Source organism: Hemicordylus capensis, chromosome 6 (assembly GCF_027244095.1).
Source record: "Hemicordylus capensis ecotype Gifberg chromosome 6, rHemCap1.1.pri, whole genome shotgun sequence".
NCBI lineage: Eukaryota > Metazoa > Chordata > Lepidosauria > Squamata > Cordylidae > Hemicordylus > Hemicordylus capensis.
In genome coordinates, this window is record NC_069662.1 from 5860369 (window position 1) to 5875944 (window position 15576).

A 15576-nucleotide genomic window follows, 5' to 3' on the forward strand; every position below is an offset into this window, starting at 1 on the left:
CGGAGGCCAGCGGGGGGAATGGGAACCCCCACAGACCTCCCTGCTGCCCCAAGGACTGTCTCCAGCCAGGAGTGAGGTGAAAACATTTTTTAAAAAACATTTAAAAAAAATCACGACCCCCCCCGGACCGAACCGCACCAGGGAGGGGGGGTTTGAGGGGGTGCCAGACTGAACTGGTCCATTCAGGTTCGAGTCTGGTACAGACTTGAACTGAACCAGGCCAGCCGGTTCCGTGCACATCCTTAGTTGCCATGCATGCTGGAACTGGCTCAGAAAATATTGAAACATGAAGGTTGGTTAATTAGTTAGTTTGCTTGCATGGCATTTTTCAAAATCCCTGATCTCTTTTTCTCCCCCTTTGCCTCCCCACTTTAAATGCCTTACGTTTCCTTGGAATGGCTTTTCGCACATCAGTTCCTCTGTGTGCAGCATGCTTTACGATGCATTCGTAAGGCCTTGATTGAAACTCTGAGGCAGAAACTGTGAGTTGGCTGCTTGCTCTGTAGAGACCGCTTGTTCCGCTTTGGAGCATGGCTGGGAAGCTCCTTTTATCTCTTCCATCAGGATGCCATGCTAACTCTATAGACTGTGGAAAAAATCCAGCAGCTAGGCAGCCAAAGGTCACGGTGTCCCGGGATGCCCCATTGCAGCAGGTCAGCAGAGGGAACACGGAAGGAGCAGTTTGTGTAACTGTGGGAAGGGAAAGAAAGATGGAAGGTAATGGAGCACACTCAAAGTCTAATTTAAGATTTATGTTTCCATCAAGATAGCATGCACACCATAGAAGCAGGTGTTTCCGGAACATCTATGGAAGGTTTCCCTCTCTTGTCCCTACACCAATGAAGATATGAGCAGACAGAACTTGGAAGGAAAGGGCCACAACTTAATAAGTCAAACAGCCACCAAGGGAATTGGTGCTCCATCCTCCAACAGTGCGGGATCTAATATTTATTTATTCATTTCCTCCATATATATGCTGCTTCTCCTCCAAGCAGCCCAGTGCACATGTTTTTGTTTATCCTCACAAGAACTCTGTATGTTAGGTGAGGCTGAGAGATAAGTGACTATCCAAAGTCATCCAGTGAGTTTAATGGTTGAACAGGGGTTTGAACTTGGGTCTCCCTGGTTTTAATCTAGCACTCTAACCAGTACAGCATCATGGCTCACCTTTTAAACAAAGGCCAGCTCTGAGCTCCTTAGCTTGAATGTATGTCAGGCAATTACACCCTGGCTCAGAGCAGCCCCACTGCACCTTTTAGCCAGCTTGACAAGGTCAATGTGTTGCCAGAGAACATCATGCTCTCCTAAGCCACACAGTCTTTAATAGGGGTGTCCATGGACCGGTTTGTGATCAAACCAGTGCGCTGCAAATTGGGCCGGTCCAAGCGGTATAATTGTTAACCGCTTCAAACCGGTTTGAGCCAGTTTGCCGGTTCAACCGAACTGGTTCATGGAGCAGCGGTTCACTTCTAATTCGGATCCAACTGCCACACGTGGTCCATACACACCTTTAAGGCTGACAAACCTCTCACTTGGAGAGAAGACCGAGCCATGATTCCCTGTGCCGCGAAGCCTCTAGAACTGGATAGAACTCCTCATCACACCAAGCATGTGCCTTAGGGTGCTCACTGAAGAGTGAGCCTAGGGAGGCAGAGCCAATTGCAAAATGGTAGCTTGTGCAAAGCTGTGCATCAATGGCATAAGGGGTTTTAACATAAAACCCCAGAATTCTAGGATAATTTTGCTGTAAGATTGAAGGAGAGCAAGAGAGGCTGTTTGAGAGGGAAGAAACTGGAGAGAGGGAAGAAACTGGAGAGAAATTAATGGGCATGAAAGTAAAAGCAACATAGTGTATTCAGAGTGGGTGGATGGGGTGGAGAGAGAGAAATGTGTAGGATTGGCTGGAGGGGGAGAGGGGGAGAAGCAGGCCCCAGAGGTTGGGGAGTGACTTCTGATAAGCCCTGAAGCCACTAGTAGCTCCTGATCTACTAAACGCCCACCCCTGGCCTAGATGATGAAGCTGCCAGGCTTCTGAAATTCATAGTTCTGCTCACAGCTCTTTTCATATGGTTCTGTATTTTAAAGATGGTTTCCGTTTCATTGTGATTTCTGTTTCATCGTAAGTTGCTTCAGAGGACTGAAGGGCAAGATATCAAGTTTTCAAAATAAATTTCTCACAGTGTGGCTAGCTGCCCAATACAATTCTAGCAGGGGTGGGCAAAGCTGGCCCAACAGTTGCTTTTGGACGACAACTCATAGCATCCCCAGTCACAAGTGATTGGGGAGGGGGGAGTTGTTGTTTAACAACATCTGGAGGGCCAGCTTTGCCCACCCTGGCTTATACCTGGTGCTGGGATATATGCCCCGCACTGCTTGTGCAACTTACATGCCCAGTTACAGGCACCAGCTTGAAGTCCAGGTTTCTGCGGGATTTGGGGGCAAGGTCGAGGAGCTATTAGTGGGTCCCCTTTCTCTCCACCTCTTCTGTGCTGCCCTCCCTTCTTTAACTAGGAGGTTTTACGCACAGCAGTTTGACTGCGAGGTTTTTGCTTTTAGCTCGCATCTCCTCCGGAATCGAGGGTGCAAGTACACATATCGGCCAGATTTCCCCCGAAGCCCCTGCGAGTTATCAGGGAGCAGTCCATACATCCAAATTCAGGTTTTCCACTGTGCCTGAATGTAGCCCGATTGATCTCCAGAGTAAAAAAATCCACTATTTCCAGTGGTTTTTTAAGACAACTTTAAGTTCGCAGTAAAGCCTCCCGGTAAACCCGCGGTAAAATCTGCTGTGTGTGGAACCTCCAGGCCATGTACCCCACCTGCTCAAATGGGTCAATGTTACTCAAAGGAAGTTAAAGTATGCTAGAGCATCTCAAAAGATGGAATTTTACTTTCAATTGATTTCTGTTTTGCTTTGAGAACATAACCTATTGAAGCACCCCTCACGGGATGAATGCACGTGAGTGCCTGGACATGCATACATTTATATGCAAAATTTCCTCTGCCCCTTTTTCATGCAGCTGATGAAGCAGGCCCCTTCTCTCAAAGATCTTACCCAGGAGCTTTGTCAATTTAAGCTGCCACAGAATGCTTTTATCTTGGACCTATGCATGCTTAAACAAAAAGCCCCATTTCGCGGGGCTTTCTGCCAGGTAAGTTGGGTCCAGGATTGCTGTAGGACTAAGGTCAGGGGCTGTCATTGTAGGGGGCCCTCTCCGGCCCACGCCTTAGCAGGGGGCTACTGCTGACCCTTGGAGCCCTCCACTAACTCCTTTCTGTTGCCACTTCCAAGTGTGGACAAGGAGCACCAGGTGAGCATGGGGAGAGGAGAAGCAGCAGTCGCCACCTGCCTTGCTGTATCCTTCTGGGCAGCTTCTGGGACTTCACCATTCTAGCTCCTCTTTCTCTTTGACTGCCCTTTCCAAGCATGCAGCAGAGAGTAGCATGGGAGCATGGAGAAGGAGCAGCATGTGAGGAGGCTAGCACGGGGAAGGAGCAGCATGCAAGGGGAAGGAGCAGCAGCACCCAGCATCTTGCTGTTTCCTTGTAGGCAGCTTCCCTGGCTCCGTCATCCTAGCTCCTTTTTCTCCGTGCTTGTTTCTGCATGCTCACCTGCCCTCTCCAAGCATGCAACAGAGCAGCTGCGGCATGTGAGCATGGGGGGAGGAGAAGCATGTGAAGAGGCTAGCATGGGGGAAGAGGATAGGCATGCAGGCAGGATAGCATGCAAACAGGCAGGAGCACCATGCGAGGCTAGCATAGGGGAAGAAGTGGCATGCATGCAGGCTAAATGGGGGAAGGAGTGGCAGGCAAGCAGACAGGAACAACATGCAAGTCTAGCATGGGGGAAGGAGCGGCAGCTTCCACTCCTCTTGCTGTTTCTTTCTGGCAGCTTCTGGGGCATTATCATCCTAGCATGTCTGTCCCCTTGCTGTCACTCACTGCCTGATCACCCACCTTCTCCAAGCATGCAGCAACAGGTGGGTAGCATGGGGGAAGAACAGGCATGTAAGTAGCCAAGCCTGGGAGAAAGAGTGGCATTTGAGCAGGTTAGTAGGCAAAGGGGAGGCATGGGAGCAGGCTAGCATGGGGGAAGGAGTGGAGCCAGCATGGGAGCAGGCTAGCATGGGGAGCAGAGCGGCAGCTGGAGGCTAGCATGGGGGAAGGAGAGGCATGTGAGAAGGCTAGCACAGGGAGAGGGGAAGCATGTGAAGAGGCTAGACTGGGGGACAGAGTGGCGTGCAGGAAGGCTAGCATGGGGAAGGAGGGGCATGTGAGAAGGCCAGCATGGAGGCATCTGAGCAGGCTAGCATGGGGGAAGGAGTGGAGCCATCATGGGAGCAGGCTAGCATGGGGAGCAGAGCGGCAGCAGGAGGCTAGCATGGGGGAAGGAGAGGCATGTGAGAAGGCTAGCACAGGGAGAGGGGAAGCATGTGAAGAGGCTAGACTGGGGGACAGAGTGGCGTGCAGGAAGGCTAGCATGGGGAAGGAGGGGCATGTGAGAAGGCCAGCATGGAGGCATCTGAGCAGGCTAGCATGGGGGAAGGAGTGGAGCCAGCATGGGAGCAGGCTAGCATGGGGAGCAGAGCGGCAGCAGGAGGCTAGCATGGGGGAAGGAGAGGCATGTGAGAAGGCTAGCACAGGGAGAGGAGAAGCATGTGAAGAGGCTAGACTGGGGGACAGAGTGGCGTGCAGGAAGGCTAGCATGGGGAAGGAGGGGCATGTGAGAAGGCCAGCATGGAGGCATCTGAGCAGGCTAGCATGGGGGAAGGAGTGGAGCCATCATGGGGGCTGGCTAGCATGGGGGAATGGGAAGCATGGGGACAGTCTAGCATGGGGAGAGAACTGCATGCGAGAAGGCTAGCACGGTGGAAGGATCGACATATGAGGAGGTGAGCATGGGGGAAGGAGAAGTTTGGGAGCAGGATAGCATGCGGGATGGAGCGACATGCAAGAAGGCTAGCATGGGGGAAGGAGCAGCATGGGAGAAGGCTAGTATGGGCAAAGGAGAAGCATGGGAGCACGCTATGGTGGGGGAAGGAGTGGCACCGGCATAGGAGCAGGCTAGTATGGGGGAAGGAGTCTGAGAACAGGCTGGCATGTGGGGAGGAGGAGCATGGGAGCAAGCTAGCATGGAGGAAGGAGTGGGATGCATGGGTATAAACAAGCAGCTGCCACTCATCTTGCTGTTTACCGCTAGGCAGCTTCTGGGGCTCTACCATCCTGCCCAAGCCTGCAGCCTGCACGTAGTAGCATGCAAGCCTGGAGAAGGTGCGAGAGCCTCCCCATGCCTTCTCCTTCTAGGCAGCCCCTGGCCTCCATCATCCCGGCTCCTCCTCCTCCTCGCTCTCCCTGCCTGATCCCCTGCCCTCTCCAAGAATGGGGCACCATGCAAGGCTGGAGAAAGAGAGGCCACCCCCTCTCCTGGCTCTCCTTCTGGGCAGCTGGGCACAGGGGGTGGAGGGCAAGCAAATGGGAGCTCAGTGGTGTGGAAAAGGGGGGTCTCACTGGGGGCATTATACTCAAGGCTCCCCCCAAAGCTGGCACTGGCATCCAATTGCAGGCTTTGTCATGTTTGTTAGAACAGGCTGGTTCTGTGGTGGCAGCAGTTATATTATGAGATTTCTGTCCCATTCCTCCTCCAAGGAGCTCATAGTGGTGCCTCTGGTCCCTCCTCCCCCAGCTGGCCTCACAACATTCCTGTAATCAGGCTGAGAGAGAGAGAGTAATGATCGCAAAGTCACCCAGTGAGTTTTAGGGCTGAGTGGGGTTTCAAACTGGATCTTCCCGGGTCTTCGTCCACGACATCTCTCCTGCTCTTTTAGAAAACAAATCAAAGCAATTCCTTTCTGACTTCATGGTATGTACCCATGCGGGTCTCAGAAGCTCAGTTTGTACAAGAGTTTGCACTGAGAGGGAACGTTTGTTTTTTGTTCCAGGCCTTACAGCCAGAGAGAACTATCCCCCGAAGCCAATTTCTTTTGAACAAACCAGAATCTCATCAACTTTCCCCTAAGTTGCCCTGAAACTAGCTAGAAAGAAACCCCCAACATACACTTACAAAGCAAACCAGGAAAGAAAGCACTTTTGTTTTGAACCAACAGAAATAAAACAACGCAGATGCTCACACTCTTGTCCTGAAGCTAGAAATTAAAACATCTACTTTTAAAAAGCTAATGCTAGAATCCTGTGCACACTTGCTAGGGAGTAAGTCCCAGTGCATTCAGTGTGACTTACTTCTGAGTAAACATATAGGGACAGGATACAAGCAAATCCTCCCCGTTTATTCAGAAGTAGGGATGTTTTTAGGTACTGTACTTAAAAAATCCAGGGCTCAGGCCCACAGCCCCCCTTTGGATAACTTACCCTGCTTCCAGAATAATTAGGTGTACTCTCTAGTAAGTATGCACAGGGCTGTAGCTATAGCTCTTGGAAACTGAAATTTGTAGTTTGCCCCTAAAAAGAAAACAGGGGAGATAGAAAAGAAAGATACATCAGTGGGATAAAGCAGAGGAAAGAGAGAAACAGATTGTCTCTCCATCCGCCCTCCCTTCTGTTCTGAAACCAGGAAGAAAAGGGGTAAGTACGACTAGCCTTGCCCTGCCCCCCAGAATTTAGGGTAGCCCCCAGATTTTGGCTCCTCCACCTGACTGCTAAATTCCACCCGGATTTACATGGATTTCCAATGCGCTGCCCGGATTTGACTCTGGATCTGATCACATGGGAGGGCAGAGAAGGAGAAGAAAGTGTACAATGTACAAGTCTTGGTAAAGAGGCACCTTCTAATGTGTTTATTTAGCAGGGGGAGAGTAACTGGCCCTATCCACCCCCAGCACAGTACCTCCAGTGACTGTTGCTGGTATCTATCTTACATTTCTTTTTAGATTGTGAGCCCTTTGAGGACAGGGATCCATCTTATTTGATATTTCTCTCTGTAAACTGCCCTGAGCCATTTTTGGAAGGGCAGTATAGAAATCGAATACATTAATAATATAAGGAAAGGAAAATTATTACAAAATGATGTATAGATGGTATTTGACACCCAAAAAACTGGCATTAATGTATAAAAATGTTTCAAACAAATATTGGAAGTGTGGGCATACTGAAGGTACTTTTTTTCATATGTGGTGGACCTGTGGGAGGGCTAAGGCCTATTGGGACATGATATATAATGAATTGAAGAAGATACTTAAAGTGACATTTCCTAAGAAGCCAGAATCCTTCCTGCTAGGAATAACACAAGGAGCAATTTCTAGAAATAATTTAACTTTTTAAATGTATGCTTCTACGGTGGCCAGAATATTATATGCACAGAAATGGAAGACCAATGAATTGCCTTCAAAAGAAGATTGGCTGATAAAGATTTTGGAATATGCAGAAATGGCAAAACTTACAACATTGATTAGAGATCAAAGTTTAGAACGTTTCAAGGAAGATTGGGAACTTTTTTTGGTTTATTTAAAGAATTATTTTCCTACTATGGATCTTACAGCAGGATTTGATATTTGAAATGCAGGTTGGGCAGATTAATGGTGGTGGAAGGTTTAAATTTGTGGTTTTTTAAAAATTAATTTTATAATAAGGGTAAAATTTATAGTTATCACAAAAAGAGGTGTGTGGGAAGTCAATTTTGTAATTGTGTTTATTATGATTGTTATGGTTATTATTATTATTGTTAAAAGTTAATAAAAATTTGAAATCTGGAATATAAATATAAACATAAATATAAATAAATAAATAGAAAATTGCAAACTAATTGCTGCATAAATTGCATAATATGCATATTAGGCCACCCAGATTTGGGAAGCTTGGATATGGCAACCTTAAGTATGACCTATTTTTACCTACAAGTCCTAGGAGTATGGGGAAACATGCATTATATTCAACAGGTCTCCTAGGATGGGGTGCTGGCTGTGGTGTGCCTGGTTGTAGAAAGGGGAGGTAGGCTGAATCCCTGGGGCTTACTGTAGTGGCAGCTGATCTAAAGGAGCCGAGAAGGAGAAGCTAATGCTAGAGGTTTCTTATTGAATGGAGGCCTGCAAGGGTTTTCTCCAGCCCAACTCCTGGAAGGGCTGTCAGCTAGTTGGGCTGATCCAGCTTGCCACACACAAGGCAGGCGCTGGCTGGGCCTGGTAGCCCCCTGAGAGCAAGGTGCTGGATGTGAACGTTTTATCTTTCCCGAAAGGGAAGGCCATTCACTCCTCTGCTCTGCCTCTTATGCTCTGCCCGTCATCCACAGAAGCCTCCATTAACATCTTCCATTTCCTTCCCCTGGCTCCCCAAATGAGAATGGAGCCCTCTCCCGGTTGTAAAAGCACACTGCCCATAGGGCATGACATCACAGACGCCAACATTCCCTTAGCTTTTGCCACCCAAATGGCCCCAGTTTCATCGTCAACACTTACCCCATATCGAAATGTGAAAGGTACTGAAAAAAATTCAGTCCATTACATCGTAAAACAATACACATCAGAACTGCTGACCCCGGTACTGAAATCTGACACAGAATAATGAACAATTAGGTGCAGTCCCTCATTAAACATTGCCTTGGTACTGAAATCTGAAAGGGTAAGGGGAAATTACATCACCTTGGTGCACCGTAAGCACTGGTGCTGGAGATGACTGCCTAGGTCTGCCTAGTGGGTGGGTTGGCCCTGAATCGGAGTTCAGTTAGTCATGACTAACATGTCTCATTGATTCCAATGGAGCTTAATCATGACTAAGTAGTCTGGGTGTTGCTGATCATTGCATCCTCTGCACAACCATCCTGGGAGGTAGTAGGTGAAATAAATGGAGAGATTGTGATATGCCCAAGTTCTCCAGGTATATCAGCACTACAGGAAAAGCTTTTATTGGCTTTCTGGTAGTTGAACTGTGGCTTCCCTCTGGACCAGGGCTTCTCAAGCTTGGGAAGACTACAACCCTTGTTGTTATACTACAACCCTTAGCCACTGGGGATGATGGCCGTGGTAGCCCAGCAACCTCTGGGGACCCCAAATTGCCAGCTCCAGAGAATCCCAGGCGTGCACATAAATGAAAGTGTTGAGTATTCTCTGTTACAGGGATTTCTCTACATGGCTTCTTTTGTAAGAGGGGAAAGCAGGCACACAGGGCCAAGCTATGTTTCGGTGGTTCATCTGGCCTTGGAATTTTAAAAGGAAGTATACAGCAGAACATTGGAAAGAGGAGGGATGGGGAGGTGCACTCACCAGTAGGATCTTGGCTGGAAGGAACTGGCAAGCCGTTCCCTGGGGCCAAGAGCCCCAGAAGGAGAGAGAAGATGCCAGGCTGCATCCCAAGTGAATGTCTAGTTTGGTCTCAAGTGAATGACCAGATGCATGCTAGGCCTGCTTATATTGTGCTCCAGGACAGTTTGGGAGGGGGAGGGATTGCCAACATACTTCTGAAACCCCACCCGGATATCCGGGAAGAGGCAGTCCATGAGGATCTTGGGCCATCCTTCCAGGAATCTGGAGGAATCAGAATCTGTCACAACCCCTAATAGCCTAGGAGAAAACAAGCAGGAAAACCACCTATTATCTCAAGTGTCATTCTTCTTTGTGCCAACACCCATCAACAGAAATAGTTAAACCTAAGAAGAGTGCTACAAGATCAGAACCAAAAGGTCTCAGGTTCAACTTCCTGTTTACTACAGTGGCCAAAAGGGGCACTGCTAGGTACTTAAAACAGCAGCAACAACAAATATTTATATACTGCTTTTCAACAAAAGTTTCCAAAAGTGGTTTATATAGAGAAATAATAAATAAATAAAAGTAGCTGAGCTGGGCTCAGAGCATCTGCGCCTCTAGTTCACTGCCGCTTCCCCCCATCCCCCACTGTCGCCGCTTTTTTGTCCGCCTGCCCCTGCTACCTTCTTCTTCCCCCTCCTGCCGTGTTCTTCCCCGCCCCCATCTGCCGGCTGTTTTCTCCCCCCCCCACCGACCTTTGTCTTCTTACCGCCAGAAAAAAAAAATTCCACAAAAAATTGCTCCAGTGTCCTCCTCAGCATCATCCTGCTTGGACATAAAGAGCCCAGCGCAATCACAAACCTCTTGTGGGAGCCCCGGATTCCTCATGAGAGTCATGAGGTCTCATGAGGTTTCCCTCACACTTCCTTAGCCTGTCCCATCACACCAGCTCTCTTGCATTGGCATTCATCATTCCCAACCAGTAGGGATGAGCCCGAAGGGTTCCGGCACCTCTTTGGAGAGGTGCTAAAACGCTTCGGCTCCCTGGCGCTGAAATGTTTCGTCGTGGGGCACAGGGTTCTCTTAAGAGGAGGTGAGCAGGTCCTACCTTCCCATCCTCCAAGCCCCTGCCCCCCAACCGCAGCACTATTGCTACGGAAAGACTTCAGTGCAAATGACAGTTTATGCTGTTTACCCCTCTAAAATGCCGCAGCGCGGCGATGGGATGTGTTGCCGGCATCCCTCATGCGGCTTCAGCACGTAAAAGGCATCATGCATGCATCTCCAAAGGGTGCCGGAATGCTTCGGGCTCATCTCTACTTGTTTCCAACTAGTAGGCATATTCTCATTATCATAACCTGGGTAGGACAAGCAGTTTCGGGAGCTGTGCACACTTCCGGTTTTTGATTGTGTGCAAGTAAACACCTAAGTAGGAAGAGGGGGAAGTGATTGCGTGGGGACCTTACGCAGGATAGGACGGCTTTCCCTCCTATCTCATTAAACAACTGGGCAAAAGAGGTGGGTAGGCTGGTACATTCTTACCCAGCATAAGGTTCCCACATGACCACTTCCCTCTCCTCCTACCTCGGTTTTTATTCGCACTTAGCTTCTGAAGCTGGGTAGGATTCTTGTCCAACACAGTTAACTGTGGTGAGAACCGCTCTACTGTGATTCCAGCACTTTGGAGGTCATAATAGTTCATGGATAAGAAGGACAAGTGCTGAGTTTGAGGGTCATATGACTTCTAGGTGTATTTGATTCACTTTCTTTCCTCCTGCTACAGCACTGGGTTGCCCAGATGTATGTAGCAGGAGAAAAGAAAACCCCTTGCATTCTGCCAGTTTTGCTCTTGAGCCTTTGAACACAATGAGTCTGATTTCTCTTGTTGTAGTGTTGCTTGTTGCCATCAAGGTAAATTATTAAGAGAAAGAAAAGCACATCAGTCCTGAAGTGTATGTATCTATTTATTAACATTAATTTGACATTTTATAACATTAAAACGTATATTAACTTTCAGATATTTCACAAGGAAAACTGGCATGCTGACATTCTCACAGCTTTCCTGATGGATGTAAAAAGAAAAAGGAAGCTGGTTTAGTACCAGGCATGGGCTTACTTTGGGTGATGTGGTCACTTGAGAGATCCGCCTGTGAGATTAAAGTACAGAAAACATGGATCCAGTCATAACACCTGAACAGGGCCCTTGGTTGTTAATCTTACTTTAGCCTGTCCATCCATTTATATTGATACACAATATCCCATTTCAGTCATTTGATGTATGTATGTACAAATATCTGCAAACGTGTTTGTGTGAATGACACTTCATTTAAAAAGTGAATCTGGATATAGGCCGTTCAAATGCATACTACAGATAGGAAGTGTACTTCTGCACCTGCGTTCAGCTTAAGACTTGAATGTAAACTTGTGTAAGACTTGTGTAAACTGTACAATCATTGTACGAGTGTTTAACATAACATGTGAATGGGCCTAATCTCTTTTCTAACCCTTGTAGTGAACCTGCCTTCTTTTCTCATGATCTTCCTGTCATCACATGATAACTGTCAATTGAGTTTCGCCTACAGCATGTGGCTTGATTGGCTCGATTTGGATCTAAACATCAAGGAGGCCACCACAGAATCTTCCTCATGGTAGCACCTTATACAACAAATGGAAATACGTGAACATAGGAAGCTGCTTTATACCGCGTCAGACCACTGGTCCATATAGCTCACTATACACTGACTGGCAGTGGCTCTCCAAGGTTTCAGGCAGGAATCTCTCCAAGACCTACCTAAAGAGATTGCAAGGATTAAACCTGAGATCATCTGTATGCAAGCATGCAGATGCTCTTCCACTGAGGATGCTTTTCCACGGAGAATATTCTACCCACTGAGGGGGATATCTTACAGTGCTCACTTACAGACACCCAACTAAATGCAAACCAGGATGGACCTTTCTTAGAAAAGGGGGAAATCCATGCTTGCTACCACAAGACCAGCTCAAAACCGTAATGGCTCTCCCATCTCAGCTCAGTCTGTGACTGAAAATGGTTGATCTGTGGGACCTGTTTCTAGTTTTTCCTGGTTTCTCGAATCTCAAAGTTCAAGGGAGGGCTGGGCAATTTCATAAGATGAATAATGCAAATGTATTGCAATATTGTACATGCAAAAACAATGTCACACATTCTAGTCCTCATGCAACAATCCCAGGCCTAATGCACTTCAAATCATATTCAAAATATGCTCTTTATGCCTTTAGATAAGGCAGATAATAGCTGAAATAACATTGCCTCCCAAAGGGACAAATAATGATAATATTTGTGCTGGTTTATGACTATTAGAATAAACTAAACTAAACACACACAGAGAGAGATACATACAGCCAAAGAGAGACAAATGTTGGATGGGTTGAAAATATAAACTGTTGATTAATATTCAGTTCAACCCAATGGAATCCCTTATGCCAAAGAAAGAGAGGAATGGAAACTCCCCCAAACAATCCTTCCTCCACTCATGAAAGAAGATGCAGACTCCAGAGTATGAGTCCTTGTTTGTATTGATGATATTCGAAAAGGAAAGGAAATTGGGTCCTTCAGGCAGGTCAATGTTGAGTTGCCAGAATGCAGTTGCCTTTGCTATTTCACCTGAAATTGAGGGGTGGGGGGCGGGGGAAGCATTAATTTCAGCACAGAAAAAAGTCATCGTGTACTGTAGCTGCACACTGCTTCAGAGTCTTTCTATCATCCTGTTTAACACTGCCATTAGATTTCTTCTAGTGGCATGAAAAACCTTTCATAGACAGGGCTGCCCTTAGGGCATTTCAAGCAGTGCAACACCCCCCCCCCCGGGCCTCGCTCTTTTAACTCCCATTAGAATAAACTGTAAGGGGGCCATACCCTAGCTGATTTGCCCCGGACCCCGCACCTCACCCGGGCTCTCTAAGGACAGCCCTATTCATAGGGATTTGGAGTTCCATCTTTGGTAGCTTTTTCTTATCATGGGGTGACTAAGGCCCTCTCTGTCCCTATCACTCAGAATTAGTGAATTAGATCTGTATAGGACTTGCATAAATCAAGTAAACCCATGTGATGGTGGTAGTGGTAGTCCTATCAAGTGTTCTATCCATGCCCCTATTCTTCAGTCTGCCTCTATGGTCGGGGGCGGGGGAAAGGCCTTTATATTGCTTTTATTATATTATCATTTAGTATATGATAATATATGATATAGTATATCATTTAGTACCCAGAATGTTGGGGGCAATATGCTAAATCATTGTAAACCGCTTAGAGAGCTTCGGCTATAGAGCGGTATATAAATGTAAGTGCTATTGCTATTGCTATTGCTATATTCTGCTTGTCAACAAAAAGTTCACAAAACAGTTATCACAGTAAAGTAATGTGAAGATAGTGCCTTGCCCAAGGGGACACACAATCTTGAAAATCACAGTTGCCTTTTAAGCGAGCCTTTGAGAAAGCCAGCTGATCCTGTTTTCCTGTTGTGGATTACTTCCTGTTTTGTTGATTATTGTTGGTTTCTGCTAAAATGCTTGTTTTTATTGTGGCTATTTTCTGTCTCTGCTACCAGATATCTGTGGGTTTATATTGTATATTTTTGATGCACACCATTTTTACTGTTAGCTGCTTTAAGTTACTTGTAAGAAAAAACAATTTTCTCAATTAACAAACAAATGAATCTTGGACCACAGGTTTCAAAGCCATGATCAAAGTCATTCTGTGTTTCTTTCTGTTCCGATCTCATTAATTTTACCTTGAAAAGAGTCACAGCAGTGCTATAGAAAAGGCTCACAAGGAAGAGGATGATGAAAGTGGTAATGGTCGCTGAGAGTTTCTGGACTTGTTCATCTTCTTCAATGCCCACAAGCTCATCTAGGTAAAATTTGGACAGGACATGGAAGGCAACTTCTGAGTTAATTAAAAAAATAGGAAGTCTTTGTTAACAACAATAACAAAATAAATATATAACAATATATAACAAAATAAATATAACACAAAAACAATAAACAACTTTATTTGTTCACTGCCCCATAACAAATTGTTCTCTGGGCAGCTAACAACACAACATTAAAATATCCAATGAAAACACATTAAACACATCAAATGTTTTTCACCTGCTAATTGAGCAAAGAGGCACCTGAGGCACCTTTTAAAAGTGAGGATTCTCTTTATTGAGCAGGAAGAGAGTAACTGACCCTATCCAGCCCCAGCACAGCATCCTTCCAATGTCTACCTTATGTTTCCTTTTTTGATTGTGAGAACTGTGGGGATAGGGATCCATCTTCATTTATTTTTATTTCTCTATGTAAACCACTTCGGGAACTTTTGTTGAAAAGTGGTATATAAATATTCGTCATTGTCATCAAATCTATCTATCTATCTATCTATCTATCTATCTATCTATCTATCTATCTATCTACACACACACACACAATACAAAACAATTCTAAAACTCATTTTAAAAAATCAAGTTAAAAAATGTTATTCAAGTTAAAAAATCAAGTTAAAAAATCAAGTTAAAAAATCAAGTTTAAAAAAATGAACAGATCTGTCTGTTCATTCAGATTTTCTAAATTTGAACAGACAGATCTTCACTTGGTGTCTAAAAGAACAAAGAGATGGTGCCAGGTGAACCTCACTGGGGAGACTGTTCCATAACTGGGGTGGTTGCATAAATGGGTGCAACCACCGAATGGTCCTTCTTCCTAGTAGCCACCCGCCTCACCTCATTTGGCAGGGGCACTCGGAGGAGGGCCTCCAAAGAAGATCTTAAGGTCTGCGTCAGGACATATGGGACAAGGCACTCTCTCAGATAACCTGGTTCCAAACCATTTAGGGCTTTAAAGGTTAAAACCAGAACTTTGAATTTCACCCGGAAATGTACTGGGAGCCAGTGCAGCTGACAAAGCACTGGCAAAATATATGATCAAAGCTCCCGGTCCCAGTTAACAATCTTGCAGCCCTGTTTTCTACCAACTGCAGTTTCTGGACCGTTTTCAAAGGCAGCCCCATGTACAATGCATTGTAGTAATCTAATTGAGAGGTTACCAGAGCATTAGTAACGGTGGCATGCTAGTTGGAACTGTCACTTGCTTGCCTGCTTCTGGTGGTGTGCAGGTTTCTGGGGAGGTCCCCCAGAATATTTGGAGGGGTCCCTGGAGACAGAAGCAATGGTGGGGCGGTGGAAGGTATTAAAAAAAAAATTAAGGGGAGGTCCTCATAGTGGTGGTGGTGGTGGACTGGAGGGGGGCGGGGTCTGAAGCCCTTCAGGTCTAGGCTGATTTTGGACCTAGGTGCGCCACTGGATAACAGCCAAACACCCTCCCACTGCCCCACCCCCCGCCCCCAGCATTGGCCTCACCGACTGTAACTGGG

At 46.4% G+C, this 15576-nt stretch overlaps 1 protein-coding gene across 1 annotated transcript in view; it reads right to left on the reverse strand.

Moving 5' to 3' along the window:
* LOC128329543 (uncharacterized) overlaps window positions 1–15576 on the reverse strand; it is a 471544-nt gene that overhangs the window by 18441 nt on the left and 437527 nt on the right. Inside the window, exon 27 of the mRNA XM_053260948.1 lies at window positions 385–690. Within this exon, the coding sequence (XP_053116923.1) occupies window positions 385–690 (306 nt within the window). The remainder of the gene's footprint in view (window positions 1–384; window positions 691–15576) is intronic.